Genomic DNA, 9,975 nt, shown 5'->3' with positions numbered 1-9,975 from the left:
GGTGGCTGCCTCGTCTAATACATAGAAACCAACACAGAGTAAAGCAAGATGAAGAAATAAAGGAATATGTTCCTCTACACACATGCCCCCTAAAAAACACCTTACTAAAACGGAGATAAGAAAATAAATCAGAAGAGCAAAGTGTGTACTTTAAAAAACAAAAACAAAAAACAACCATATTTCTATTGATTTCAGAGAGGAAGAGAGAGATAAAAACATCATTGATGAGAGGGAATCATTAATTGGCTGCCTCCTGCACACCCCCTACTGGGATTGAGCCCACAACCTGGGCATGTGCCTTGAATGGAATTGAAGGAACCCAGGACCCTTGAGTCCAAAGACTAACACTCTATCCACTGAGTCAAACCAGTATGTACTCCCCCTCCCCCCTTTTCCCCCTTCACTTATACCTGTGCTTGGACTCATATAATTCAGCAGTTTGTCTCAGAAGCACCCCGAGACACCCTCTGGACCCCTCTGTTCTAATAACATCTTCATGTAGTCCCAGGGTTTCCTTTATTCTTGGTTTCTTGTGGCTTGGGGTCCAGGAGCAGCTACCCAGTTGGCCATCGGACCACAACCCTGTGTGGTGGAGGTGGATGTGGAAGGGTGAGGGGATAAGGAGAGGACATGTTTCTGATAGCCTGGCTCGCCTTGGAACCGGAGCATTTACCAAGTTGAGAGAAATGTCTGTGCTCCTCTCTAGTACAGGAGTGTATGAGAGAGGCAAATGAGGATGGCGGTTTTCATTGGACACCTTAATACAGGGGAGGAACTCACCCTGCAGTCCCTCCAAATGTGTGTGTGCTCCTGTCTCTCTCACGACTTTCCTTTTGTGCTTTAGACTTTTGTTTGGGTTGCTCTCCTTGCTCAGAATGTCTTTTCTCCTCTCTCTGACTCTACTTATCCGTCAAGCCTCAGGCATCTGCTGCTTAGGACAACTCCCTCCATTCCGTGTGTTCCTGGCCCCAACACGCTCTCCCTATGAGCTCCCATAGCAACTGTACTTCTTTATACCTGATCATGTGTTTGTCTTTTCCAACAACTTGCAGGCTTATTCTTCTCAACTTCATTCCTAACAGATTGTCTGGCCTTTAGCAGTCAGTCAATAAATGTTTATTGAATAAATAAGCTGAATGAAGGTTTAGAGATGCAAATAAATTGAAAGCTAATCTTGTGAAACTCTAGTCCAGTCTTCTGACAAGCCTTCTCCAGGCATGTGACTTCTTTATTCACTGTTTCTGGCTGCAGTGCCATCTGCCTAAGGGCTGTGACAAGACTGGGCGATTATTAAGGTATTTTTTTTATTGATATGATAATACAAGCTAGCATATATCAGTTATTTCTATGTCCCTGGCTCCGTCCTAATAACACTGCATATATTAATCATTTAATTCTCACAACAATTCTATAAGGTAATCACCCCTGTTTTGTAGATGAGGAAACTGAGACCTAGAGAGGTGAAGCGGAGATCTGGCTCCAGCATCCAACTCTCAGCTGCTTTGCTTCTCACTGTGGACAGAGGGTTGAACCTTCATAACCTCGGTGGGTTCTGACTTTGAAAGGTGGACGTAGGTCACAGGAAGGAGTACATACTCCTTTCTTCTTCTTTGTCTGTCATCCCATGATTTCATTAGGCTCGCCTTTACCATACATAATAACTCTTACATGCATACACCAAGCCACCATACCTCTGCAACAAGTATTGTTATTTTACCCTTTTCTGAATGAGCAGGGTTCCAGTTGTAGGTGTTGCATGAGTGCAGTAATTATGCAGTCCTGATGAAATGCAGAGTAGCTTGGACTGTAAATGAGATGGTACATTAACTCATGCAGCCTGGGACAGAGCAAAAACATTGCTTTTCCCCCACAACAAATCTCTAAAGAGCTGACTGTCTCTTTTAAGCTCTTTGGTTTGTGGGAAAAGTAGATCCTTTGGGGGGGGGGGGGAGGAAGGGGGACCTATTATGCTTGGAAATAGGGTGGTCTACTCTACTCTAAAGGTTAGCTGGAATTTCTGTTGGAGCCACATGGTGATCTCTGTTGCAGATCTGAGCTCATTACACAGTGAGGCCAAAGGAAGAACTTATCAAGCAAGCTTTGAAACTCAGTATATTTAGTTGAAAAATCATAAAATTGAAGAGGAAACTATGAATACAGTAGAGGTACCTGAAAAGGTTCTAGGGCTTCCCAGGGCGATGACAATGAATACCCAGATTTTACAGAGCTTAAAAACCAATTGAGCACACATATTTTTTAAAGAATGCCATGGAGATTTTGAATATTTTAATATATTTTCATGTGTGGTTATTTCCATATCCACTGTTAGGGGAAAAAAGAAGTTATTTATAGTTATTGGAGCAAGGATAGAGACTGAAATATCTATATGGGTTTTGTTCCAGGGACAGATTCTGGAATAGACTTTGCTGGCAAGAGAGGAAAGACAGGTTTGTTTTTCTCTAAATGTCTTTAAGAATGGGAGACCCATCTTATAATTTAGTAGGAGTTCAGCTTGGAGGCAAAGTGATTGACTAAAATTTTAATATGCTGTATGTATTCTGTGAAGATTAGTCTCCGAATTTAATACAATATGATTGTGACCAACATGGCCAAAAGCAAAGAGTCAGAAAAAGAGTGCCTCCCAAAAGGCAAAAAAAAAAAAACCCCACTAAGACTTAATTTGCCTAAGTAGAAAATATCCAATAGATAGTCAACTGGCAACTCTCAGTAGGAAAAAAACAAGCTAACAATGGTATGTAGGTGGATTTTCCCCCATCCTATCATAGCTCCCTCCTGGTGAGTGCTACAATTCTAGGTGAATTGATACTCCTCCTTTATCTCATCTTCTTCCGGGGAGATTGTATTTGTGTGTGATGTGTGTATTGTACTATGGTCCTATACAGTATTAAAATTTCAAAGTAAAATAGACAGGTAGAAGACGTTTATTGACACTGACCGAAACATGTACAAATATTTCCGAAGAACAAGCTGAAAACATTTTCTGGTTTGTTTTTTTTTTTTTCACACAGAGACCCATATTACTCCGAGGACAGAACATAACAGCTTTCCTTTGTGGAAAATCACAAACAGGCAGTAAGCTTTGCTGAGAGAGCAGTTCTTGTCCTTAAAGAACTGCAGGGAGGGATTCTGCTAGTGAGCAGCAGTTGGTGCTCCCAGGCCTGGCAGGACAGGACCAGATGAGGGGAGTGAGGGCACGACTGGAGTTTCACTATTTACAGCAAAACGGACCGTGCTGGAGCTTTGGGTCTGGGCTCTCTTGAAAGATGTGGCTTGAAAAACAACCAGCACTGGGTCTGAGAAAGTGCATCTGCAAAGCATGTGGCCCAGGTCATAAGAGTCCAGATTGTGTCCATCGCAGAGTGGCCTTCCGCTCAGCACAGTGTCCAAATAGCGCAGATGGGCTACACCGTGACTGTGGCAGGTCACCTCCAGGAGCAATCCCTGTTATGTTCCAAAGAGCAATCAGCATGTGAAAAGTAATCAAAAAAAGGCCTTCCCCACTGCCTCCTGGGTCTCTGGGGCAGTGAGGCCACTCTCTGTAACCAACTGCTGTGATTGTGAAAGTTTGCCCATCATGAATATCATTCTTTCCATTCAAATTGCTTCATCTGGGTCTTAAAAAGCATTTCAAAAACCAGATGATTCAGTAGAAAATACAATATGCAATTTTAGTCCAGAGTCAGAACTTTGAAAATATTTCTGCTTATCCAAGTTAATGTCTCCTCCAGAACTCTGAAATTAGGTATGGTGAGTTAACGATTATACAAACAGAGCTGCTTTCAATAATTTAATTATTAGACTCATGCCCCCCCAAAGGGAGTCTGCATGAAATATTAACTATTACTCTTAAAGTAATTTAGACACAGTCACACACATATCAGGAAAGGAAAATAAAAATTCTCCCCAAAATGCCAGTGTTCTGTTTTGTAGGGAAAAAATAATGACAATACAATTAGAGGTAAACAATATTTTCTTCGGCTCCATCTCCAGTTTCCCCATCTTGCCTGGTCAGTGTTTGTAGATTTAGCTTTGCTTCTGCTATACACATCTGCAGCTCAGGGCCAGGTGGGTTTGAGTCAAGAGGGGTTGGAAACTCAGCCTCTGAGATGTCCAAATCTGCAACAGACAGACAGCACAGGTCACAGGGGAGTCACCATGAGACCCGCGAGGCAGGTGAACTCTGACTCAGCCAGCCACAAGGAGAAGGGTGGAATCCAGTGAGAAAGAAACAAAACAGGAATCTAATGATCTAATTAGTATGATTAAGATATACTTACTTGTGTGTACAAATGTCTCCTGTGGCTAAACATAACCTTCATAAAATACTCCTAGGGACGTGTCAAATAAACAGACTTGTCACCATTTGTGGGCTGGGAAAACACTATTGCTGCGAAAGGGTAATACCTATTTTGTATTTATTTACTTACTTATTTTTAAAATCTGTTTATATTTTAGAGAGAGAGGAAGGGGGAATAGAGAGAGAAAAAGAAAGGGGGAAGAGAGAGAGAGAGAGATCAGTTGTCTACTGGACAAACCCCGACCGGAGACAGAACCTCCAATCTGGGCATGTGCCCTAATTGGGAATCAAAACGCAATACTCAACCAACTGAGCCTCTCCAGTCAGGTTGGTACCCATTTATTTTTTAAAAATAGGTTCAAAATCTTAGAAATACAGTGCATACTCTAGCTGCACACAATTAACTATATTTTTATCTGCATAGCACCTTCCTCCAAGTATCTCAAAATCAAGAATTAACCTCAAGACAAATAACGTATCTGGGATTTTGTTGATGTGGGTAAGGGATGTGGAGAAAGGAGTTGAAGGATGAAAACCCTTTAGCCTCACCATTATGCAAATCTGTTAACATTACACAAATCACTTAGCAAGAGTAGCCAGGTTCCTAGGGAACATCGTCCCAATATTGCAATGGTTTTTTTCTGTTACCTAGCAACAGCAGGGCACAGTCTATTTTCCTTTTTTTCTTCTTCTTCTTCTTCTTTTTTTTTTCTTTTTTCTGGTAAAACCCTCTAATAAATGGCTTTAAAAGAAAGGCAAAGGGGGGTAATGATTTGAAGAAAAAAAAGGCTCTTGCTGCAAACCATTTTCTTTGCACTTGTTCCATTGGCCATCCTCCCCCGGGCTCAGCTATGTGGCAAAATGACAAATAACCAGCTCCAGTTGGAGCAGACAGCAGAGTGTGCGTGGAAACACAGGTGGGGAAGATGTGTAGCCCGGGGCCCTCCTGCTTTTTCTCCAGTCATTAACAAGACGCCATTATAATCCTTGCCACATTTACTCAAAGCCTCTATTATTTAGATGGATACACATAACTGCTGGCATCCTAAGGACAAAAATGCTTGTGACTTTTGCCCTCCTGACAAGGATCTTCGGTTGTTAGAGAAAGCGGAAGGAAGGCCTGGCAGGAATGAAGAGCAAAGTGTCCTCACAAGGCTCCTGGGAGAGGGAGGGGAAGAACAAGGCTCCTGGGAGAGGGAGGGGAAGAGGAGGGGGGAGGAGAGTCTGCACTCCACACTCAGCTCAAAGGTTTAGGCCATCCATGACTCTAGATGCCACCACTGCAGCCCAAAGAAAAAGCAACCCATTTACACTGAAGTGACTTGGTTTTACTGACCTCGAATCCAGATCCTGTGCCTCGAACACTGAACTCACTAAACTACTGAAAACACACCCACTGAGGATGCCTCTGAAGTCCATCCACCGAGTCTAGAGTGCTTCGTCTGAGGCTGTCCCAGGTCTGACGTCCTTCATTTAACCAGTAAACACACATACACCCTCAGGCGATGATCTCATTGTCAGAGCAATATAAATCAACCTAGAATGTCCTATGTCCTAGCTCACCGCATTAGAAGACAAAGTGTGCCTGTGTGGTCACAACACACTTTCACGATTTCAACTGTTTTTCCCAGCCATTGAATGAAGGTCATTTCACCTCTAAAAACAAATATTCCCGGTTGAATTCCTGATGTTTAATATTACACAATCTTAAAAAAAACACTAAAAAAACACACACACACAAACTCCAACACTTCCATCCAGCAGATGTGGCACAGCTCACTGAGACACTGCAGTGCTTCCTCCTAGCCAGCAGACAGGCAGTCAGGGCACAAGAATATGACATAGAGAACGAACCATCACCCATTGAATGAGGCGGTCAGGAGGTGAGTACTGACAAATGGGACAATGCCAGGCACAATGGAAGCCAGTAATCCATGTAGTTTCCTTCCTCCGAGTGTGAACACTTTAGCAAGGAATCTATTGTAAAATGCTGGTGAGTCTTAGGTATTTGGTAAGTCCCCTTAATGGTTTCAAGAGAAAACTCATTCAAAAAAAGCCAAATATATATCAGAAAGAATTCTTTTATCTGCCATATCCCTAGTTCGGGGAGACAGGAAAAACAAGAATGATTGGGGCAAGAGGGGGAATTAATGTGTGCGTGTGTATGTAAGGGGGTATAGAAGTTTAATCAGAGTTTTTTCAAATAAGAATAAAAATACACTTCTAGGCAAGAACTTACTGGACCCTAAAGTGAATGGCCCATGTTGTAATCCCAGATGTATTAATGGAGGTGGCTGTGGTGTGTCACCTGGAGAGGAACTCAATTTCCTTCTACGTGTTCCTTCTTGGTTTCTACCTGGACTATTTAGGCAAGGTCTTTGAAATTGAAAACCGTTCTGTGATTTCTGGTTTTATTATTCCACTTCAACCCTGAGAGAACTCCAACACAGCAATTGTATATTTCTCAAGGTCAGTCACCTTTTTCCACACTTTTTCCTTAGAAAGCGTAATCATCATATAGAACTTCAAACTCAAAAAACATTTGTTAAATAAATCCTCACGGATTCAGAAAGCAGAATTCTTAGGGAGTAAAATTAATCATCCTATTTGATTTGTGACCAAAATGCCTGTACATTGCTGGACATAAAAATAGAATACCTCATTTTTCAAATGAGCAAAGAAAGAGTAATACAGTCATTATTTGGGCGACTAAAAGCCAAATGCTACTATAATGAAACAAACTTGAAACTACAAAGAACTTTTCAATCTAGTGTCTCAACACAACTTTCCCCCTTAGTTGACATAAAAGAACTACCTTCTCATTCCTCTGGAAATTAAACAGAGTGAGCATTGTTGTCCTTAAAATAAGGACACATAAGAGGAAAGACATAAAAGCCCAAATGCCCCGTTAAACCAAGTGGAGCAGTAGAACCTTGGTGCAGGGTTTTTGCTAGTTAACTCAACTTCTATTCTGAGCCTAGAACTCCATCCTTCATGGGAAATTTCCTTAGACCCATTATGGAGTCTTCGGAAACCTCCTGCCCTCGTACATTCCTCAGGGTAGGATTTGGGAAGCTGCCTAATAAGTAGGAGGTAATGACCACAGGGGAGACCTGTACTGGATCTTTCCCTTTTTGAACAGCCAACATAGGGTAACTTGTGATAAAGAACAGGTTTGTGACAAGTCAGAAAGGGTTGTCTACCATTTAAAAATACTTAATTAACATAGTCTTTGCTGTTGTCTGCACTTTCTGAAAAGCATCTTAAATCATGATCATTTTTAAACAAAAGCTTATTGAAAGCACCATGATGAAGATCAACTCCCAAGGTCTGAGCGTGGCTCCACAGTGCACCCCATGACCAGCACCAGCAGCCCAGCACGACAGAAAGGATGCCAAGTCTACTCTTGAGATTACTGGTGATGCCTCGTTCAGCCACGTCTCTTCCTGTTCCACTCTCCCCAACGAAACTCACAGGACAGAGGTTCACGTCTTCTGGGTCTTGGCTCTGTTCTTGTTTATTTTAATGAATCATTCTGACTTATACTTATTCCTCTATCCCTTGTGCATGTTCCTAAAATCAAAATTTACACTCCCCTAAAATAACTCTACCTCCAAAAAATGTTGTCATTAATGTTCCAAGTCTGCAAAGTAAGTTGTTTCCCCTACTTAATGATTAATTCGTGCTTATACTGTGAAACATTTAAAAAATCGTTTCCTGATGGCATTACTGGCAATCACTATTTTTTCCTCAGGAGCACTAACGCACAGCATTTTCCTTCTAATGGAAAACATTTATTTTACAAAGCGTGAGGTGTCTTTGGAACAAAGGAAAATTGGTCTCTGTCCCTCATTTTGCTCAACGCCATTTTCCGTAGTAAGCCACAGACAGGATGTGAGCCTCTGGCATGAAAACCACGCTGGAACTGCTATCTGAAACCAGCGCTCTCCATGGGTGATATGATTCCCTCTACTATTCCTCGTGTCCCAATACTGCACCTGAAATAAAATAATCAGCATGAGCTCTGGAGAGAGAGAGAGAGAGAGAGAGAGAGAGAGAGAGTGTGTGTGTGTGTGTGTGTGTGTGTGTGTGTGTGGTTTGCATGTGTATGGTTAAGTTTATAATGTAAGAAAGCAAATGACTTTTTTTGTTTTTGTGACTATTAGAATTGGGCTTTAGTTCTTTATCAGTATTTAACGTATTTGGAGTAACCCAAGTTGTTTATATAGGTAATGCTGACAAGAAACACAGCAATTGCAGCAACCAATTCAATGAAGATGTGACTATATTAACGCAAGTCATGTTATGAAGTGCCAATTCTCTCTGCTATCTGAATCACACTCTTCTTTCTCCCCAGAGGGTGCCAGTGCTAAGGAATCAGGACCTTCACATCAGCAAACTCCGTGGGAGGATGGGGCAATTGCTTCTACCTCCGCCTCTTCCCTGAGATACATTTCAAACACTCTTTCTTTTTATTTCAGAAAGGTATGTTTCTCTAAACAGGATTCTTAATGGGCATTAATAATAAAAGAATAGAGTGGTCAAGTAAGTTGATGAAATGCTGGATAAATTAAGGTTATTGACAGAGTCCTCAGAATTTTAACAGGTTCACCTGTATTATAAATCTCAGAGGGAAAAACAGAACGTGGGCCCGGCTGGTATGGCTCAGTGGATGAGTGTGGACCTATGAACCAGGTCACAGTTTGATCCCCGGTCAAGGCACATGCCCGGGTTGTGGGCTAAATCCCCATTGTGGAGCGTGCAAGAGGCAACCAATCAATGATTCTCTCTCCCTTCCTATCTGAAATCAATAAAAATATATTTTAAAAAACAGAATGTGACATTCTCCAAACTCAGCAGAATGTTCTCACAATGTACTGTACTTTGCAGTGTTGTGTTTCATGTAGCACACTTTGGGGAATACTGCATTAGAGAATGATAAACCCACTATAGACTAAAAAAGAGACAATCAATGACCAATATGCAAGAATAAATCAGGGGTGAGAAACTGAAAATAGCTGAGGGTTCCCAAACTCAGAAACTCTTAACTCTGTTTATAATGTCTATTAGTGGCCGGGTGCATGAAATTCATGTACATTAAAAGGGGATTAGTTAGAGGAAATATTTTAATATTGCTATTTTCCCTTTCTCTATAATAGAAATGTCAGAGATGAAAGAAAATTAGTAAAATGTATATGAAAATCTTCCTCCTGTCAGAGTCTGGGACACACCGTGGAACCCAGAGTCAAGTCCCCACCCACCCACGGCACTTCAAAACATGCGAGACCCAGACCCTGTCGACCGCACACCCATCAAGCCCCATCAGGTGGGGGGCACAGCCTCAGGGCCCCCGTCAAGCCCCACAGGGTGGAGTGCACAGGCTCAGGTCCCCTACCCCAGCCCGGTGCCTAGCAGCCTCAGGTCCCTGCTGATTGCTCTGTAAGGTTTGTTACAGGAACTCAGCCTCCACTGTGGGTGCAGCCATCTTTGTGACGGTGTGACAGTAAACTTGCATGTTTCTTTATTAGATAGGATAGGGGACCCTGGTAATAATCAGCAGTGGCTGCTGAAATCATTAGGAGAAAAGCTGATGGAAAACTTTATAATGAAATGTATCAAGCTAAGAACATCTGAACCCACAGATCAACCTTAATAAC

The 9,975-nt window shown here is 42.0% G+C and overlaps 1 protein-coding gene across 5 annotated transcripts in view; it reads right to left on the bottom strand.

The window, feature by feature from the left end:
• Positions 1–2,926: 2,926 nt before the first annotated feature.
• Positions 2,927–9,975, bottom strand: part of ARHGEF28 (Rho guanine nucleotide exchange factor 28) — a 238,305-nt gene continuing 231,256 nt past the window's right edge. For 3 of the 5 annotated variants that reach the window (XM_036410844.2, XM_036410855.2, XM_036410858.2), the window contains one exon: positions 2,927–4,137. In XM_036410844.2, coding sequence (XP_036266737.1) covers positions 3,974–4,137 — 164 coding nt within the window. In that variant the 3' untranslated portion in view covers positions 2,927–3,973. The remainder of the gene's footprint in view (positions 4,138–9,975) is intronic. The other 2 variants (XM_036410845.2, XM_036410849.2) reach the window with 2 other exon arrangements.

The sequence above is a fragment of the Pipistrellus kuhlii genome, unplaced genomic scaffold (assembly GCF_014108245.1).
Source record: "Pipistrellus kuhlii isolate mPipKuh1 unplaced genomic scaffold, mPipKuh1.p scaffold_m20_p_4, whole genome shotgun sequence".
Lineage (NCBI taxonomy): Eukaryota > Metazoa > Chordata > Mammalia > Chiroptera > Vespertilionidae > Pipistrellus > Pipistrellus kuhlii.
This window is presented reverse-complemented; position numbering and strand designations above follow the sequence as displayed.